At 36.6% G+C, this 22,050-nt stretch overlaps 1 protein-coding gene across 6 annotated transcripts in view; it reads right to left on the minus strand.

Moving 5' to 3' along the window:
* Nucleotides 1-91: 91 nt before the first annotated feature.
* The window catches only part of KLC1 (kinesin light chain 1), a gene marked incomplete at its 3' end in the record, with an annotated part of 48,509 nt that continues 26,550 nt past the window's right edge, over nucleotides 92-22,050 (minus strand). The window contains exons 7-16 of one of the 6 annotated variants that reach the window (XM_082057906.1): nucleotides 21,790-21,891; nucleotides 21,002-21,175; nucleotides 20,753-20,852; nucleotides 19,874-19,923; nucleotides 19,718-19,785; nucleotides 18,193-18,301; nucleotides 15,002-15,136; nucleotides 9,628-9,758; nucleotides 4,948-5,014; nucleotides 92-3,568 (exon numbers count right to left, since the gene is read on the minus strand). In XM_082057906.1, coding sequence (XP_081914032.1) covers nucleotides 3,503-3,568; nucleotides 4,948-5,014; nucleotides 9,628-9,758; nucleotides 15,002-15,136; nucleotides 18,193-18,301; nucleotides 19,718-19,785; nucleotides 19,874-19,923; nucleotides 20,753-20,852; nucleotides 21,002-21,175; nucleotides 21,790-21,891 — 1,002 coding nt within the window. Of the gene's footprint in view, nucleotides 3,569-4,947; nucleotides 5,015-9,623; nucleotides 9,759-10,103; nucleotides 11,134-14,974; nucleotides 15,137-18,192; nucleotides 18,302-19,717; nucleotides 19,786-19,873; nucleotides 19,924-20,752; nucleotides 20,853-21,001; nucleotides 21,176-21,789; nucleotides 21,892-22,050 lie in introns of those variants that run through there. The other 5 variants (XM_082057905.1, XM_082057907.1, XM_082057908.1 and 2 more) reach the window with 5 other exon arrangements.

The raw sequence follows: 22,050 nt of genomic DNA on the forward strand, positions 1-22,050 counted from the left end.
TTGAGAAAAAAAGCGTCAATGTTTCTACCAATACTTTTATAAGTCTGTGACCATGTAAAGTTGCTACAACAAAACCGTAAACTTCACAACATCACATCTTTTAACATTTATTCTCTCAGTACAGGCTAACATTACCAAAAATGCAGTTCTTTTAGCAGCTTTCAGACAAAATACATGACCTGCATAACAAAAACTAAATTGACTTGAACTCATCAAGTCTTGTAAACACACATTCAACAAAGCACTGAACCCCCCCTTTCACTATGTATTTACAACAGAGCCACACCATTTTCAGAATTACTGGATTCAAATGGTACAAGCTAAGCACAAGTACTTCTCAAGCTTAAAACTGTTTTAACTTACTACCATTCAGGAGGGCTTGGGGGATGTTGTTTAAGAAAAGGTACAGACTCCAGGTAACACGTCCAAGTGCTGTCCCGTTGTTGAAGTGCTGTGTTCTGTCACTGCAGGACTGCAAGCACAGTCATCACAGCAATAGTTCAGTTATTCCTCCTCTCAAAGGAGCAAACCATGAAACAGTTACGTTTTAAAATAATACTTAATAAGCTCGAAACCCAAGACCAAGTATTACCGATCTATCTCAAGACTAGCACACAGCCAGACAGACAGAAGGACAAACAGGCCCTTTCTATCAGCAACAATTCCATGAGTGGACCCGAGCTGACTCTGCACCCCCGTCCGCAGGAGAATCGGAGGAACGGCCCCAACCAGAGGCATCGTCACCTTTTTAATGCAGTTCACCCTTACAATGCTGAGCAAGGACAAACGTGCCGGATTACAAACAAAACAGCACTGTGAAGGCTGCAGTTTTCCTAACAAGATGTCTGTCAATTTTGAAGGTGTTTTCTAGTTTTCTGCTTCAGAGCTGTTGATTTAGTTTGATAATGAAGACATCCCAGAGCTACTCAATTAGGAATTCTGGTTTTACACTGTATGCGAACTGTGAGCTACAACTGGACAGGGAATTCAGAAATAAATTCTCACATAAAAACCAACTGAGAAGCACTTGGAATTTAAATGTATACAAACCATCTCCTGACAGTAATTCATTCGTGATGCAAACAATAGGAAAGTTGACCTTAAATTTCTTACAAGTTTCTCTCAGACTGCAAACAGCTCATTGGCTCACAGCTCTAGTGACTTGGTCACCATTCTTGGGGATTTATGAATTACAGAAGTCTTGAAATCTGTTTCTTCTCTGAAAAAAATAACCTTTTAAATGTAAGAATTGTTTAATATGCAGTAGCTCAACAACTTAATCTTCCAACACACTTTAAAATACAATATAAAGGTTTAAAACATTTAAAAGCACAGGACTAGTAATGCCACCAACAGTAAGATCCTGAATGAGAAAATTCCCTCACTACCACCATCAACATACCATGGGCTTACATTTTAAAAACTTATTGTACATTGTAATCTGGCATGGTTAAACGTTTTATTGCTATTTATTTTTTGTGGGGTTGAGAGGCTGCAAGAATAATTTTCCTTCAAAGCTGAAATATGAATGTAGAAAACATAGTCTTCAGTTTCTTTTAGGTAATTCCTTGTTACTTTAAGTTCTGTGCCCAAAGAGCTGTGTGGGTTTTTGGAGGTCGGAGCTCTGCAGAACGGCTGCACAGGGCCAGCTCAGCCCAGCCTTCTGCACAGAACCCAGCTCGCCAATGGGTGCATGCAACATGTTTTACTTTAGGGGAAAAAAAGTATATATATTATGAATATTTTTATATAAAAAGCTCTTAATAAAAAGATTAAAACTCAAGAGTCTACATTATATGAGTATATATTGTTAAGATAACTGAGCAACCATCTGTTCTTGCTTGAGTTCATTAATGAATTGCACTATGTGCTAAAACTTCTACATATTAGCAGCATCATATCTCACTGTTTCTAAACTGTCTTTTAGCAGGCGCACCAGACGCAGCTTTCTTTAAAGAGATGCTAATAAGGTACCTCCTGGTAAACGTAGGCAAGTGCATTACACATACAGCTTTTTGCACCGGGTGTCATAACACAAAACCAGATGCAAAGCCAGTCAAATACTTCTACAAAGTACTAATTCTAGTAACTCTTCACAGCCTGTTCAAATACTAAAACTTGCTTATGTTCCTATGTTCTACCTCCTTCAGTTGGTGCTAACCTTGAATGAATATTCCAGCTTTTCCCAAAGTTAATTTTGTTCAATTTTGTTCCAACTCACAGCTATGACCACAAATACATTTGTACACACACTGGTGGCTTTTTTTACCTTCTCATCAAACTTTGCATGAATAGGAATTTTTACAAAAGATAAACAAAATTACAAGCTTTACAGAAAAGCAAAAGGAAATACTAGTGTCTATAAAATACTTAAAAACATACATACTTAGTTCCAGCAGCAGTCCTGTATACAGACAGCACATACGTTAACCCTAAGTAGATTTAACGCGGGTGCGTGGTCAAACGAGTTGCTTGCCGTTTCTGGCCATCTAGTGCACCCACCGGGGCCCTTCAGATCCGAGTGGTCCTTTGCACAGCAGCTACTCCGCAGCATAACAGCCCAGTGGGCAGCTGCCCACATCTGGCAGCCGCTGCTACGGAGAGAGGCGGGATTTGGGATCAGCGTAAGGAAACGTTGGAGCACTCCCAGCAAACAGAACGGGATCATGAATTCCAGTGGACAAGCAAATAAAGTCAACCTGAGGCTTGATGTTTCCCTAAGAGCAGCAGCAGCTGCTCTGGGACAGTCGCAGTCCAAAACTTCAGTATTTGTCAACCATCCAAGGTAAAGGTCAAAACATTTTCCATTTCTCTTGGTCAATGTGAACTGTCCTATCTCCATCAAATATTGTGCCCTAAGATGTCATCGACAAGTATCAAAGTTATGGTCACAGGTATTGCTATCCATGCTATCTACATGTGACGTAACCCCAACCATCTCTTCTGGAAAATTTAATAGCTCAATCTAGTGGTTAAGTAAGCCGGGTCTAAGTGCTGTTTTGCCAGCTAAGGTTTCCAACATTACAATAATCTGTGGTGCAAAGGAAAGCCCCACCAATACAGTATGCTCAATTTGAATTTATACAGTAATGCACATAAAATTTTTCCTTTTGTCATTCCAGGACTGTGTATATTTACTGCTACACATTTCAATTTGCCTGCATTTTCAAACATCTTTGCATTTTGGTATGCTTTAAATATGTTTGCATTTTTGACATTTTTTTGGCTGCTGTAATATTCAGATCTATTAAACAAATCAATATGAGTAGCATGAATGGGAGCAGTGCAATGAGCAATATATATCTATAGAGTTTTTACCCACTAATACTGTGTTTAAAATCATCCCTATTTAGAAAAGTAAAAACAGCAGTCCATTGGAAAAATAATGAACAAAATCTACAAACGAGGTGTTCCTATTCGTAATGATGAGGAACCAAAGCTTTGAAGGTCTCAGTGCTTCTTTATTCACAAAGGAATATTAGCTAGCTTCTGTCCAAGAATCTCAATGCGCCAAATCAGTATGACTGACACTCAGAGCTCTCGAGTCTGTCAGACAATTATTTCGTTCCTGTGTGAAGGGGAAAAAACAAACGAACAAATTAAGCAGATGCTCAGATAGTTCAAGCAAATAAACAAAATTACTAGTTTCAACATACAGGAGCAATATGTGGAACTACAGAGAACTGGCCATGTTCGCGTTGGGTTGGACGACACTTTCCCATATTCTAATAAACATCGTTTTCCCCCCAACTTTCAACTAGCAATACTGAAAAGATCTATTGGTTGTTACACACTCCCGCTACAGTCCTGAGCCAAGTCTTACCAGAAACGCAAGAGCCCATCTATGGGAATTGCCATGACTGTCTGTAGTGGGGGAACTAGAAAAGTTCACCACAAGTGACAACTTCCTTAATATCGCACCATACGCACAGGCAATTAATTATTATTCTGTAAGTCCCATCAATTCTATACTAAGGACCCAGTTTAGGGGCACCCAGCGCATGGTGTTTGAAACCTTGGCCAAGAATTATGCTTCACCCTGGATTTTTACTTTTTTGGGCTGAAGTTCACCCTGAGCAAAGTTCTGTGGACGTTTCACACCATGGAAAACTCTGCAGCACGTTCATTAGAGGTAATAGAGTTAAGACACCTTTATGCCACTCAACAGTAAAATGACAGCCAAACAGTTTAGGCTTTCTTGCTACTTTAGGACAAACAGTGATGAAGATCCTCACTACAGTTTTGTTAATACAAAAGTGACATTATCTTCCTAAAATTAGTTGGAGTTACTGTGTTAGTAAAAGGCAGAGCAGTGTTTAGAATGCAGAACATTGCCAGCTTATTTGACAATATACGAAACAGTGACTTATTAGGTAAAAACAGGAAACGAGAACTCGCAGTTGGGGACACCATGTACAGTTAAGCAAGATAAGGAGGTTTTATATTAGCAGAAGCATCACATAGATCAGACAAACTTTTAGAGACTGGTCCTGGACAACCTCAGAAACAACTGAAGTCGCATTTAAGGGAATCTCAAAATGTACAGCCATTAGGATGATTGAGCTCTTTGCAATACAGGGGCTGAAGTAAAAAATACTTAGTAACAGGGCTTTAAGTTCTTGTTTCATGTTTGTGGTTTTGGGTTTGGGGTTATTTAATTAAAAGTTTCATATCCACTGAAATAGTTAGAGGGTCCAGAGGCAGAGACTGCTTGATATCATAAAAGCTGATGCTCTTTACTGGCTGGACTTAAGCACTTGCTTAAAATTAAGCATAATTCACTAAAGTGTTATAGAACGATGCCTTAAGCATACACTTTAAACATCTTACTGAAGTAGGATCTTGCCAATCACTGAAAGTTTGTTGTTTTATTATTTATCATATTCTTTTTATCCCAAACCCTACTAATGATATCTATTTTTGTAAGAATATTGTAGGGCTTCTTACTTGAAAATGATCTTCAGTAGCCTTGCCACCCATGTTAAGAACATTCAGAGAACTGGCACGCTTCATGCTGCAACCAGGACAGTGAACATGCAAGGATAAACCCATCAGAACAGCTGAAAACTAACAGCTCTACAAACACAATATAACAACGAGCAATGCACAGTTACGGGAGTTTGAACAATGCCCCAGAGCTGGTCTGAGGGACAGCCTTAAAGACAACTATGAACAGGTTTATATTCAGTTCTAAATTACATACAAACCCCCCAAAATTCCAGGCTCCTCAGAGCTTAAATAGTTCAGTCAACTGATTTAATTTCAACTCAAAATCTCACTTTTGAAAGCACATCAAGTTAATACACTGACTTAGCATTTTTTTTTAATCAGCTAATTCTGTTTCAATTTTATGCAGCTTCTTACAAAAGCATCAAAACATTCAGACAGTTTAGAAAAAACAAATGTGAAACATGAATAAGTTTGTCACATAGGCAGCATTTAACTTGGAAAAGCTACAACAAATGTTAGTTTAATACTTTCTGCCTCATCTAGGTAAGTGTCCAGAAATGTATTTCAAAAAGAATTTTAAAGTCTTTTACTTTCAACATTTCAAAGTGAAGGGAAATGAGATGGTTGCTGCTATGAACTCTGGCTGTGCTTGTGGCTTTACACCGCTCTGAGCAGCGCTCACAACCACCCGGGGAGTACTGAAAGCAACAGATGAGGAAAAAATCACCTACAAAAGAGCTACTGACAGTCAAAACATCACTGTATTAACTGTAACACCCACTGCTGTTTGAGATAAGAGTTACTAATTTATTTACATTTCTCAAACGTATAAAATTTAACAAAAATACTTTCAAATGTGTAATGACATTCAACATCAGCCTTCAGCTTCCCATCCTCATGGTGTCTACAAGAGGAGTGTCTGGTGTCCTCATCCCAGTGTCTGTACGTCACTCAGAATGCACGAGACACGCTTTGCCTTTTCACCAGCTCTTCACCTATTCCAAAAATACTGAACGAGGATTGGAAGGTAATGCTATTTAGACAATGAGAGCCCAATCCTGCAGGGCTACCCACAGATTTAGAGACAAGTGGCCACTGCGAAGTCCCCAGTGCCTTCCAGTAACATGGAAAGGTTTATCCATACAGATCACATTCGGTATTTACCAGTTTTTCTTTCTACTGAAGCAAGACTACCAACAGAGAACATCAAGCTCGTGTTTAAATGCTTTTGTAAAGCAAAGGCTTAGCAGAATAATGAACCAAAACACTAACAAAGGCGACAGCTGCCATGTATCATAGCCTTACTAGTTTTCTAGCATTAAATTTGAACATTTCAAGAGCCAGAATGCACAGAGTTTAAAATATTTGACATGAGTGTTAGCAACAACAAAGCAAGGACTCATGCATGGTATGCACCTCTCATTTATTCATAGAAATGTACAACAAAGGTTATATGTGGAAATAGTCAGTTAATTTGTAAAACACAGAATATTACATAAAACTCTCAATAAGAGCATAAAGGTTTATGGAAAACATTCCAGGGAAATAGAAAATCCATCAGTAAAACTTAAGACAGATATTTTTAGGTTCTTGCTAAAGTGCTAATTAAAATATCAATGGTTATCACATGCAAGATGCTGGGGGGACTGTTTGTTTTGGTTTTTTGTTTGTGGGGGTTTTTTTTGTTGTTGTCATTTGTTTTTAAATCAACATACATAAGAACTTCAGTCTGGCAAATGCACTTTTAATTCCCTCCATATTAGAAACACGATTGCCCAAATAACAAGGACACATGCAGTTGCTTTCCTGGTGGATAAGTAATAGCAATAACAAAAGTTTTTTTTTCCTTTTAAATTACAAATATTAACTGTTCTGCTAGATGATCAAAATCTTAAAAGTAAAAAATCAAACCTAACACTCGATAAGAAAAGTTACTGCAGAACTTCATTCTGAAATATGATAAATGAAGAAGTGATACCATGCTTCAGGTATTGTATGTTTCAAAGGATAGTTCTCAAGAGATTTGTTCTTTGTCAAAAAGGCGTTTGCATGATTTTAAAGAAACAATTTCCCTGATGTGTTTTCCACTTCATTCTCCTCAACTTTCTGTATGGAGCAACGACATGAAAACTTTCTTTCCTGCTGTGATATTAATGTATTTCTAGTTGAGTATTTCTCATTTCGAATCACACCAGCACTGTCAGTTACTATTTCCAGAAATGCACTATGTGTGTGCCACGCTATGGCAAGAGGTGTAATTCTATTTCAAAATAAAGAGACACACAGGCAGGGAGCGCAGAGGTGCACCAATGAGGAGGGAGGCAGCTAAGTCTTCTACCTAGAGGGGCCAACTTCATGGTAAAAATTAGTTATAGGTGCTATCTCATTATTCAGCTTATTGAACACACTAAAAACCAAAGGTTTGCATAATAAAAACTGAACATCAATTTTATTAAATCCCGAAGCAGGAAAAAAAAAATAATTCTATTTAGTAAAGTTTCTTCAGAAAACAAAATCAAAACGGTTTCTTGGAATATCAATATGTACAGCTATGCCTCATGATCCACAAAGCCTGTGTTTAATACCAGGGACTTTAGCTAGTTTTAACAACAAATGCAAATATAAATTAGGATGAAAAAGTGTCTATATCTTACAAGAAAATAAATGGAAATATTTGTTGTCTTTACACACTCAACGTGCATATCTACATAAAAGCCCATAATGCAATACACTTACTGCAAGTTTTAAGAATAAATGATTCTTTGAGAACTACAGTGACACCCAAGAAAAAACAAGAATGTTTTGTCAAAAAGGGAAAGCAAGAAAGACATTGCTTTGTTTTCAAATTTGTCTCACATTAATGTCTTTAGTTGAGGAAATCTTATCTGTTGATAGAGACCCCACAATACAATTTATGTTGATGTGGGTAGATTACTTCTTCAGTGGTCAAATACTACCAAGGGCAGACAATAAAAAGGCAGAGGAGTTCTGACAGGACTCTGCAAAGCCAAATTTCTCCAGTTACATGTACACATAATATTCTACACCTGTAACCACAGAGTTACTTTACCTGCAGAGAAAGTTACCTCTCTTTACTACACAGAACAAGGGATTAAACTCTTGGCTTTTAATAAACTGAAAACCTTTCCATGTCCGACAAATATGAGGAGAAAATGCAAAATTAGCTATGAATAAATGCATCTATTCACACAAGAATATACCTGAACTATCATGTATGAACTCTAGAGAGAACTGAGTGGAAACAGAGTACCATTGTATAAAAATGCTAATACTGAAGAGAAAGAAGGCAATCTCTTTTATTCTATTTTGGCTTGCATCTGCTTGTTTTCCGTAAAGCATTTTACATTTACCTATTTCCTTCTTCTAAGCACATGCTTTTCACAGTTTATTCCAAATTCATAGTCTCAGAGGCAGTTCTTAAATGATCTATTAATAAATGCAAAGGGATTTTTGACCTTGACTGTGATTCAGTGCCTTCCACATCGAGTCTCCGGCAGCTGACAGTGAAATTTTAATTAACAATTCTAAAAATCAGATCAGGCTGAATTTTAAAAAGATACCTGAGGAAGAGAATCTGATGTGTATTGCAGCTGTTCACAATGTTTACACGTAAGAACAATAAAGCATAACTGGACTTGAGTGCTTACAAGACACATTGAGAACCTGCCTCCAGATCACTGTCTGGGTATCACCATCATCATCATCATCTACTATATTACTCATAGATCCAGCTGCTCCATCAGAAGTTCCTCCACGTTCTCCAATTTAACGTTTTAAAGCATAAATTCAAATTCACATTGTCATCTCCTGCCAACTGGGTGAGTTCCAGTTTTCCACGGCAAGGGGGGAAAAAACCCCACAAAACTGACAGCATTGATGTTGTGGGTGAGCGGGAACGCCCGCAAGTGTGATGTCGAATAAACAGTACGACATTTTAACATTTCCACTTCTCTGCAGCAGCCAATAAATGAGGAATGTTTTTATGCATTTATTAGAAATATTACGTACATCCAACTCCATAATCACATGGCAAACAGGAAAGGGTGAGAAGTCAGATTCATTGAAATGTGAATTTTTGCCACTGACTTCACTGAGGCCAAAATGTTCATGAGATTCAAAACTATGTTCAAGTTAGTTTTTCAACATTTTCCTCTGCTCTCTGATATCCAAGTTTTCCAAAAATAGAAACTGAGAAGGGCTCAAATCAGTAATTCCTTTTACATTCACAGCAATATATAAACATATTAAGCTATACCAAGAATTCTAGTTGTGGGTTTACTGTATTCAGGCTTTTATTGTAATAAAACAGTAACTTTTATAATTTTTTGCTGCTTTGTGAAAAAGGAGAATTTTGCAGGTAACCAACATTTACCAATAATCCTATGTGGCTTTTCTATTCTTCTAGTAGCTAAAGCAGCAAAAAGGGAAAAACCACTGTTAAAAATTGAGTTAACTCTTGAAAGCAAACATACTTCCTCAGATGCTACTGAACTTTCACTGTAAATTTAAGAAATTATTTTCCACTTTATTTCTCTTTAAGATATAAATCCCTAGGAGCTGCAGTTAGCTAACCAGAGAAGCAAGCGCTGCTCTAGGTGCTGCACGAGGCTACAGCGGGGCCACCGACCGAGGGCACAGCTCAGAGCAGATAATTACCCTGGATTCTTTGGTTCACTGTCTCGTGAACTTCCTCCCTTCAGCTTTCTAACCAGCTTCTCACTGCTGCGTCTAATGGAAGCCCGAAGTTTGCTAAAGGAACCACTGCGTTTTAAAGATCCAGTGCCATCCTGAAAAAAATTGAACACATGTGAAACTGCGAGAGTTTATTGCCCTCCCCCAAACCTGGCTCAAAAACATTTCACTGTTAATTTTTTTTATTGCTACTAATATATACATGGTACAATTACCTAAACACATAATACCATATGCTACAACCTTACCAAAACAAAAGGATTCCTTCCAAACTGCAACAAAGATTTCTAAAATGTCAAGACATGCTCAAGCCATTATTTAGAATAATTAATAAAAACCCACCAGAGTAGTCAAACAATTCACCATCACCATGTTACCTTTCATATGAGTGCATTGTGCTTAACATAGTACAAGCCCCAAGCAAAAGCATTCCATCAGTCTAAGGAAAAAACTGGTTTATTCATTCTAAACATCTACATTATTTGCAAACATGCTTAATTAATCCTAAAATCCTTAAACAAAAATATTTCTTGATCAGAAACATGTATGGTTAAATGTCTGTGCTTCATTTTAAATTTCACGAAATAAAATGTAAAACAGGATTAAATTAATTTTTTATACATTGCATTCACATTTTACACTGCTATGCTGATCCAAAGAAACTTCCAACTGACCACAATACTATTTTTAAATGTTTTACTCTTAAAAAAACCCAACAGTTTAGTAAGATTAGAAGTGACCGCCTCCTACTTCATAGAAATCCTATGTGATTATGAGAGAAGAATTGTAAAAGAAGAAAGTAAAGAACTACTAAGCAGACAAAGACAGACGCCTGAGTTGGAGTGAGTTTATTAGAAGTTAGAAAGACAAATACACAAATCACTGAACACCAAGATTAGTAGAGAAAAGCATAATTGCCAAAATCTCACACAAAGACTAAACAGCAATGCTACTTTAGAATAATCATAAGTGAAGACATCCAGAGTTCCATATTGATGTTAACCATGTAATAGGTCTCTAAATACATTTTAAAGCACTTGGAGAACATGCCTTACTGTTACGGGTTTGGTTTTGTTTTTCTCCTGTAAAGATCACCATCATGCCATTTCAATAATACCTTGTGTGACACTTTTAACTACCTTTTTTCCATAGTGAACAGCTACTTATAAAGTTCATTGATACTTCTTTTTTTTTTACTAATGTATTACACAGCAAATGGTTGTAATAACATTTTGTATGACTAGATACATATCTGGCAAAGCTACACGTGTACAGAAATAGAAAACTGAAAAAAAAAAAGACAGCAGCACTGAAGGAATGGCCAGTTTACAGGGAAGTGTAGCTCTGACAAGAACCTTAAGGGGTTTGCTAAAACACAGCAGTCAGTACTGAAGAGAGAAGTTAAAGCTTGAAGATGGTGCACGCCCGTCATGCAGGAGACAGTATAAGAATCACAAAAGGCATCTAGGCCTGTCAGAAACGGAGAGAGAAAAACTGAATGAAACTGTTGGGAAAAATTCAACAGTTTTCAATTTTGAACAGTTACGTTTACAGTATTTCTAGGTCACATTCAAAACATTTTTTTCTCCAGAGTATTTGGACAGAATGTACAGCTTTATACTGTTTCACCTATACACTAATATCTGACTTACAAATGAATGATGTTGTGCATTCCTTAAGTTAGAATACAAAACACCTTTAAGAAGGGATAGCCTTAGTATTACATTTTATAAACAAATAAAGGATTTTTTTTTTCAGCTGACATTAACAGAAAAATAAAAATAAAGAAAAAAAATACAACAGAAGAAAGGAACAGAGCAAGGTGCATTCATTTCAGCTTTAACTTCTGTCGGGAATTTTCCTTGAAACAAAACTGCAAGAAGAAAGAGGTCTTCCCCAACCTCCAGACAAAATTCTGTTCATTCCTTTAAGGAATTAGAATCCAACTGAGCTCGTGAGTATTTTTCAGAACATATCTGTCTGTGTGTATATCATCCAAGTGGAAATGTCTGGACTTTCCCTAATGCAGTGAGGCAGCTGAAAGAATCCACCTTTAAACAGAAGCTGTGGTTCAATTTACATGCTTTCCATTCTCAGTGTTAAGTACAGAAACCATTACTGATAGTCTTAAAAGACACTGGTGGTTTTGAGAGCCTTTACCTACAGCAACTGGAGTGAGCAGTAATTAAAATTATTCATGGAAATGGCAAAATGCCTTCCTACCAAGTGATTAGAAGATCTAAATCTGACATTTATGTTTCAAACTAAATTGCATCTATTGTTCACACATTTAAAAATAGACTCCAGCTTTGCAGGGTTGAATAAATTGAGATTTAAATTCCAATTGTAAGTATTAGATCAGTGAAAAGGTTAATTATTCCTATGGTGTTAAACCACTGATGCTATAGTAGTGATAATGATCCAATCAACAAAGGCAAGACAAATTTGGTAGGTATAGAGCATAACTTCTATTGTGCTGATGAGCACATTAGGAATGAGCAGACAAGCTCCTGGGTACTTCAAATCCGAAATAAAAACGCCGAACTTCCAAGTGAAACACTGACTGCATGATTAACTAAACACCTTTAAAATACAAGTTTAGGATACAAAAAAATCCTAAATCCAGTTTAAACAAACTAAAAACCCCACAGATATACCCTTTTCTACGGGAAAGATTAATTGCCAGATTTTATGTCGCTCAGAATGAGAATCACCTTATTACTTTTGCTTACACCTCCTACCGCCGTCTCCAGCTGTCTGCTACGATGCTCTCACTGACACATCCTATTAAACAAGGGCAACTCTCCCCAGCTGGTCTATGGTAGTGAAATTTGGTTTTGTTTCACACCTGAAAGTGGACTGATGTGCCCAAAAGCTTATCTTTTTGAAGCATACAGTTTAGAATAATAAAAGATATTTCCTCACACTAAAAACATTATCTTGAACTGTATCACAACACCATGATGACTTTTATTTGTCCTCCAACTGGTTGCAAGATCAATTTACAAAAATGCCAATTACAAATACCCACTGTCACTTTCAACGTACACACATAATAAGGGACAAAAATCTTGGGATTTCTACCTTGAATTTTTAAGACAAATAATTTATTTGCATTTTGGACTATCTTTTGTTAACTTTATTGGATGAACTTTATAAATAACATGTAAATGTGCACTACACAACCTCACTTAGCACATCGATTTTAACAGTCACTGACAGATTTATTTCAACATATATTTCAGTTGTTTTTGTAAGAACATAAGACGTTACCGTAAACAATACTTAATAGGGATTATATTCCCTATGGATGTCACTTAATTACAATAAATCTTCCAAAAAACACTTTCATTGAAGTTTGTTGCTTCACACTCTCCACGTATTTTCCCTGACAGCCAAGAACATGCGTCAGCTTGAGCACTTGAGAAGAGTTTAAAGGGAAAAGGCCTCTCCTCAGGCTCTGCACACACAAGTACTTGCCTGATAAAAAAAATTCTACTGTACTTTACGATCAGAATATTTTGTCTGGAGGGAACACACAAGGGTAAAAAAACTACACAGTATAAAGTAGAGGGAAGAATAGCGATAAGATAGAAACATCAGCAGGGTAGAGGGAGAGAGAGTTGCCCACTTTATGTAACACACATAATAGAAAAAACCTTCTCTCAAGAGGGGGAAAAAAGAAATAAAGATAAGAATAAAGCAATGCCATTCCAGCACACTTAAAAGTGGAAAGTTTCTTTGCCTTGAGAGGTCAAAATTTAATTTTTCAGATCAACAAATATTATCACTGAGTTTGATTCAAATATTGACCTAGAAATACTGTCTATTGCTTTTCCAGAAGGCCTTTTCAATCCAAAACCTGCATGCTTGTTTAATTAATGTCAATAACAGAAAAAAAATGTAATCCATTTAGAACATATAGTCATGCAAAGTACAGCGAAAATTAAGGGAAGAGTACAGTACACAGTTCTAATGCTGAATGGGCAAAATGAGCATTAAAAAAAGAGTTATCCAACCTTACTTTGGCTTGGTTAATGATGCAGTATTATTCACAATAGATGCTGATTGACTGTCGTGGCACTGAGAACACCAATGCCAATAAAACAATAATAGACAAGAGCAAAGATGGAAAGAACATTCTCCTTTAAGACTAAAGCAGTATGTATTTTATCAAGTTTTTTTTTGAATGCTAAACTTTGTCTCATGTGGCTACAAAAAGGAAGAAAATTAAAAGATTGCTATTGTAAGAGAATCAAAAGTTCAGAGCACTCAACGTTGCAAAGTAGGCTACTTCCCCTCCCCTAAAGCAAAAGCAGGCGACACCACTTTTATAATATAACAGGATATTTGCAGCAGGGAGTTAGTTAACAGTGCTCTATATATCCCATTGCCAGCAATGGGATAAAACACAGGAAAGCTGGTGACAGAAGCAAACTACTACATAAGCCAGATCAATAACCCAAAGCCTGAATTGTCTTTCAAATAAAGGAAAACAATGGTTAGAAAATTGCATATGTAATCACGTATATATATGTTCTTACTTTACGACAATCAGTGTTATACAGTGAAGCCAATATATAGGAAATGAATAGGAACAAGCCCTGACTCCAGTGAAATTGTAATATGGGAAACTGATATTAATATTTCACTTAAGAAATCCGAAGTTACTATCACATGTTATGTGATGGCACTGTCTCTTGAAACAGACTGTATAGCAGCTTGAAGAGGAAAGACTGTGACTTTAACAAGTCGGGTAACGAGGAAACTGGAATTATTTCAGTGTTAGACTGAACACTTCCATTTACTCTAAAAGTGCTAACATTTAATACATCTCTATAGCAAATGTTCTTTGTAATTCCAACAGATGCAGTATTTTTAAAGAAACATTTAAAATATGGACAAATGTGGCATCAAAAGGAAAAAAAGCAAAAGTAAGTTAATTGCCAGAATATTTCTACCAGTAAAAAGAAACCACTGACAAGCAATTGTACACCAGACCACAACCAGGACACTCAATCAGCATTAAACAACTTAAATACAACTGCTCAGGATTCTTGAAGAAATTTCACTACTCAGGACAACAACAGAAAGGATGTTTTAAAAATATTACCTTTTTTTTTTTTTTACATTATGTTATAAAAAAAAAAATGTTATTCTTCATTTCTTAATTGATTCTGCAAAATTACAAAATACAAAGTAGATCAACCAAGAAACTACTGGGAACACGACAGCCTGGTGAATGGACAACCACGTTTGTTATGGTGATAATTTATCTAGGCTATTTTCTTAAACTGTGTACTGTACTTACCCCGTTCCATTCTACGCTCATACTCACTTCCTCGCCGCCATCAGGACCACTCTCGTACTTTACCACGTCAACATTGAGGCTTTCTCGGCTTCGCCTTTTTTCTATGCTCTCAGGGTCGTTCAGCACTTCAGCAACTCTCTGTTTATGAACATTGTCGAGACCCTGAGAATTAGATAAAATGGGAAAAGGTTTTATTACAAGCTGTATCAATCTACAACTTACATACAATAACTTACATCAAGAAGGAAGCAACTCCAACACCCTGACTCCGCTTTCAAAGGGCTGTTGAGTTGACTTTTATACATTGCAGGAAACAATATATCATGAAGTGGACCAGCAGTTTGGCAGTCTGAAAATTCAGTGACTTGCCATTCTTTTTGTCCTTCCTTATCACTTGTCAGATTTGGCCACCAGCTTAATATTTAAGCAATTTATTGATCATGAACAGTGAATGCAATTCTCAGCTTTCCACCTATTGAATGGTGCAGTGTCCACCTACCTTTGGAAAGAATGTCGCAGATGTCTGAATATCTAATACTTAAGACACTGGTTGTGTTATTTAAAAATACAGACATGACACTTGGCACAGTACTATAATCTATCCTTCAGAAAAAAATAGAATAGAAAATAAGCTGGAAATAGAACAGACTATGGTCAATACAATATGTTTACTTTGTGTTAAAGAACGCACATCAATCACCAAACAATCCTTTAAGTATCTTACAAGTGCTAAAATACCTTCTATGAAAACCCTGTACTAAAAATAATGGCAAAATCTTTAACACAAACTAGTAAGTAACCAAGCTAAAATCATACTTATTTTCAGTTTTGTTTTCTTTATTATAAACCTACTCCACACCATAAATGGTATTTGCTGACAGGAAGAAATCCCAGATGAATACGGTAAGACACATAAGAAAATATTCTGCATCTTTCATTGTGCAGCATTAGCAGCAAACACAGCAGGGGATCTGTGCAAGCCCATAAAGTCTACCACAATACAGAGAGTGAGTGTCATGCCAAAATACTACTTAAAAGTGCATGAAAAAAAAAATGAAAGTTGTTTTAGTGGCACGGAAAAATCAGGTTCTTCATTCCCATACAGCTGCTTTCCAGTAACTGAAGAGCAAAACAGCCCTCCTGAATGAATTCTGCACAGAAGGAAGCATGAGACCAATATATAATAATCAAAAATGTTCACTTCCATACCGCTGTATCAAAAGTGGCTAGAGCTCTCAGTAGAGAAGTATGGGCTCAAAATGGCTTTTGCACCAACCCCTTTAACAGCACAGAACACAAAAAGCATTAAACTATTTAAAATCATCACTTAGGAAGTGATGTATCACATACAGCCTCTTACTTTCATGACCTAGAATAGAAAGGCAGCGTTAAACACTGCTAGTAAGACAGTTGTTTACTACATGTCCAAATCCACTGCTGTGTGTAATGTCATAGCTTATGATATAATGGTATAGGTGGTACATGATGCACTAATGCAAATCTGAAGATAAAATAGCAGCAGCAAGCCTCCAGCAGGCTCTATGGAAAATGGACACAAGGACCGGTTTTGGCAGCAGTACTGGCAAGCCAGACATGGGCTGATTAAAGAGGAACTCTGAAAGAGACTTCTCTAATAGCAAGATCCTCCATCCTTAATTCCCAAATAATCAATTCCAAGTTTCATAGTTGAATTTTGAACTTGAAAAGCTGGTGTTCGGTTTTGGGTTTTTTTTATATAGAAAAGAAAAGAAAACAAATGTAACTGCAAGTTAAGTTTTCTTCTAGTCTTCTTATTACTCTTATATCATGCCAATTTATCCTGGTTGTATGTGTTCACACTAAAAAATCATCACATGTAATGGCAACAGTAAAACTAAGAACCAAAGCAAATATGTTAAATGCAGTGCACGTTCATTTCTTGTCTTCAAATCATATTTAAATGGCACACCAGGAATGAACCTTCAGTAAAAGTATGTGAAAATCCTCCTCAGTAGAAGAAAGGTACCTCTGCCAACTTTTCTCCCAGATCCATACTTTCCTCTTACCAGTTTCCTTCCATTTATTTAGCAAACATTTGTGAATTTTCCATCATTTTTTTTGTGGAAGAGAGAACTTATACCACCTTATATCACACGGAGCTGTTGCTGAATTCACTAGAGGAGCATGAGGTTTGCCAGGAACTTTTTGCTTTCTCCTTTTTCCAGAAATCTGCTTCTATATACCTCAAACACTGCAGCATCATTCTTTAAAATACAACTCCAAATCAGTATAACCAATAAAACCAGTGTATTATGTAAGTCAGTTTACTTGAATTTAGAATCTGAGTTTAGAAATTTACATAGACATATAAAAAAAGCAAAACAAAACAAACCACTTCTGAAAAAAAATATACAAATCTTATTTACTACTGCAAAAAAAAAAAAACACCTTTCCAAGTTTTTTTATTCACTTATATTCCTTATTTTGCTTTCCATTTTAACACTGTCTAACAAGCCATATTTGCTTGTCTAGTCTTACCTACTTTTATAAAAGACATTGTATCAAATCACCCAAAATAGAAAGGAAAAACAAAAAGCCAGTGAAACCTCAACAAAAACCTTCTGAGACGGTGAAAACGTGTTATTTGAACAGCAGATCAGAGAGCAGGGACAGCACAGAACTTCTCCACATTAAAAGAATAATAGTCCCCCCTTAAACAATAATATCTGTCCCATCAGTTTGCAAAAGTAATAGGAACAGCAACTTGACAGATTTAAAATAGCCTTCTGAAGGTCTGCACCAGTCAGTCAGTTGTGTGCAGAAACAGAACATCTGTAAGTTTGACAACTCCTTATTAAAAGGAGTTTGCCACTGTCACGGCAAAGGAAATGATCAACAGAAACTCTCCTTTTTCCCCTGGCTACATTCTCTCTCCCAGGACACAGAGCCAGCTGAGGAGTGCAGGCCAACACTGCTTTCTGCTCTTCCATCTCCAATTTCAACCCCAATTTCAATCACGCCCCTAGTACACGGTGCCACGGCCCCAGCAACTACCAGTCTGCAAGTGTTAGGAAGGTACGAATTTATCACCAGTTGAGACTGAAATAAGAGGTCGACACCAGGCACTAGACACTGAATAGCTAAAAGTTTCCACATTCTGCACATACGATACACACTGAAGTTGAAAATCTGCATGAGCACAATGCAGAAATATCATTCAGGCGAATTGTCATACTTGCCTGTTTACGGGATCTCATTGCTGCCTCTTCTAATGTTTCAGCAGCTTCAAATTTGCCCTGTCGTCTGTAAAGTGCCCCAAGGTTCTTTAAGGTAGTTGTTACTGTTGGACTATTCAAAGAAGAAAAAAAAAGTGTGCATATATCTACATACACATTAAACTCAATTCACAAACTAATAAAAACAAATTAATAAAGCATTTATGATATTTTTGGTAAATATTTACTGTATCTCATGAAATACACTATAATATACATGGAAAATCCTGTTACCCCCTTTCAAAGTGCATTAACAGCTCACACTGGGATTAGTCGACAGCCCTGAAACTGGAAACTGGTAACCTGTCTCTGGATCTACTCCAGGAGAAAACTGGAGTGCTATATCCTCGTGTTTCTCAGATGCACCTTGAGGTGAAAATTTAGCTCAATCTGAGTGTGTCCAACTGAATAATTGTGAAGCTTCCATAACATGTGCCTACTCATGCATACAGTGACCACTACAGCAGTGTGTGTTAGTCACAAAACAAATTAACAGTTCATCAGCTTTGACTTAATACCTGTTTGCAGTTTCTATGCATTCAAACTACGCTTGAACAATAAGGGAGGGAAAAAAAAATACCGCACAGTCCATTAACAAGTATCACACTGCAACAAGATATTTTTGTTTCAATGACACAGTAAGAATTAGCTCAGCCACAGTATTGTTGCTTGAAGTTTTGCTCCAGTAACAGCAGATAAAAGATTTCCTCATGCATTAGAATGAACTAGTACAAGGAAACAAACCAACCAAATGTATTGCACCCAGAGTTTAGGATGGAGAAGAAAGAGGAGATTACAATAGTACAAAGTTTCTGTTGCTTGTTACACAAACTTAAAACACTAAAGAAATTAAAAACCCTCCCCTAACATTATCAGTACTAGGTGCAGGCTTTTTCTTAAATCGCACCACCAGCACATTAAAAAAACTGAAGCACACAAAAAAATCTTTTACCAAGTATAATCTAAGCTGAGCTCCTTGCTTCTCTTCTTCCATTTTAAAGTACATGTTTTCATTCACACTGAACTATATTCTTCAAGCCTTAGGAACTCAAATAATGCTGAGTTGTGGCAGTTTAATTTTGTTTTCTTGTGCCAGCTAGAAAACTCGAGGCTCCGTTATTTGTACAGTCTCCTTTTTGCTTCTGGCCCTCTCTAGAGTTCTTGCTGGGGCAGGAAGGGCACATACGCCAACCAATGGTATAAAGAGACGTGACCTGTGTGTCCACATGAACCACTCCCAAGAACACAACTGGTGAAATTTTATGTCACTTACTAGATGTAACCAGCCTAGATCAAAAGCAGCCTCAGGACTCAAAAACTGACACTGTGTTCCTGAAACCTGGTCTTGGGGCCTGAATTTTTAGTACTATAGTTTTCATAACCCTAAGCAAACAGCTGGTTTGGTTTCATTTTTAAACATGCCTTAATCTGACATTTCTGGATACTGGGTCTTGCCACGTTGTTTGTCCTGTAAAGGACAATTACCCACCTGTCAACTTTGCAAGCTTTGTACCAGCTACCATATTCTCCAAAAGATGTGCCGTCTTTTTGCTTCCCCTAAAAAAAGTAACATTGAAGAAAAATAACTGATTTGTAACTTAAATAGTAAAAGCTAAAAAAAAAATATTTATGACAATGGCCTTACTTTGCATTCTTCCCTCTCTTCTGCGTGCATCCAAATAGGCTTATTTTCATCTGGTGAAACAGAAGAAAAAGAACTATAGAAGTACAAAACTACAAAGTATTCATTGTTTCCTTTTCACCCTTCTGAAATGAAGTTGTGAACCAGAGAATTATATTACCACTACGGAAAAGTATGCTGTCTGTACTACAAGCAACAGACAAATAAAACATGCACCTCTTTCACAGTTTTACAATTCTGTCTTCTTTTCTTATCTGAACTTAGAAACAGGTACTTGTGAGAAGCTTTGAAGTCAGTATATGCTGCCATCAATTTGTCGTGTGATAGACAACACACACTTATTTTATCGTAACAACTGTTTTGACACCTACTAAGTGGTGTGTATGTTACTGTCATGGAATGCAATGAAAATTCTTTGCTGTGATTTATAGTTGATAAAATGCATTTGACTTCAATATACAGTGTAATTCACAATTTAAGGGTATCTTCCTCATTTTTGAAATGTATTAATGAAGGACTCACATTAACAATGTATTTAGTGTATCATTAAAAATCCTGTACTGACTTTTCCCTGGGACTGGCAAGTGACAAGTGTTTTTCTGCCCTTATAAAAAATAAGATAAATTCTGCCAGAAATATAATCCATAAAATGTAAACCTACCAAGTCTATCGCAGGTAAGAAAAGCTTTCCTTTTGAATCAAATATTACTGCTGTATCTAAGTGGTTTCTTTCCATGAATGTACTTCAACATATCTATAATCTCACTTTTTAAGTCTACAGCAAGTAGAGAAGAATTTAGATCAGGATACAATTAACTTCCTGCAGATTTTATTCCATAACAACTACAACAATGAAATACACATTCAAATTGAGCTTCTTACCGTCTACAGAGCCAAATTCCCGTTCATGAGCGCGAGTAAGAATCTCTTTGTATAAAGTTTCTGCTTGCTTAAATTTGCCCTGTTTTAGATAGCAGGATGCCTAAAAACAAAATACACCCCCAAAAGGTATCAGTGCACTGTTTTATTTAGCTTGATAAATAATAAATACAACACATGCTGAATAAAGGTACATTTCAATTAATCAGAAAAAAGTTACTTTTCCTTAGATTCACCTTATAAAAGGCTTACCAGGTTATTCTTTGTTTTTGCAACATTTGGATCATCTGGTCCCAGCTTAGTTTGGTAAATCTCCAGTGCCCTCTGATAATAGTATTCGACCTCCTCATATTTACCCTGGTTCTGGCATAGTAAAGCCAAGTTATTTAATTGTTTGGCAACATCAGGGTGATCTTTCCCCAGGACCTGAAAATGAAATACCTTGTGTTAAAACATTCTCCAGTTACCGTATCAGGGTTTAGAAATGCATAATTTAGACATACCCTGTTAGTTTTTATTCCTAATCAATTCAACATGAGGATGACAAAAGCAAAATTTACATTTGAAAGAGATGAAAATTATTCAATACTATTACAAACTGAGAATGCTGCAGGATCATTCATAACAGGAATAACCTAAGTAGTATAAGAACATTATATGCAATGTATTAAACAAAAAAGCCTAAAAATGCAGGTATTCAGTCTCAGGGACTAAATATCCATACAGAATAATCAGCTTAAAACTGTAAGGACATTTCATTTTTAATTCCAATGCTCTTGTCAAATCAAAGATTACTTGACTATTGGAGGGGAAAGAAAAGGTAAAGGTTAATTGCAAAATAAACCTGGAGTGCTCCAACAGCTCCATAGGACTGACAGAATTTACTGCTTGTTTGAATTTCAGACACTACTACCAGGTCATCGCTAGCTCTGTGGTTTATCTGGCAGATCTACCCAGCTAAAACATAAAAAAGGGAAGATGTTTAACTTTGCCCCCTTCCTCAAAAAGAGTCCATTCAAAGTCCATTCTTTCACTCATACCTTCTCTCTGATTTCCAAAGCTCGCTTGCACAACGGTTCAGCCTCTTTGTACTTTCCTCGTTTACCATAAAGTACTGCAAGATTATTTAGAGTTGCTGCCACCTGCCAACAGTAGAGAAATGTTAAGTACACTGGAATTTGCTGATTCAAATATCTGACAAATTAACATATATATGCAATGTAGTGACCCATTCAAATTTTCCATGCACAGAGCAGACCTCTTGAAATTTACAAATTAAGAAAATAATTATTGAATGCATA

The sequence above is a fragment of the Streptopelia decaocto genome (genome assembly GCF_964273445.1).
Source record: "Streptopelia decaocto genome assembly, chromosome: 7".
Classification (NCBI taxonomy): domain Eukaryota; kingdom Metazoa; phylum Chordata; class Aves; order Columbiformes; family Columbidae; genus Streptopelia; species Streptopelia decaocto.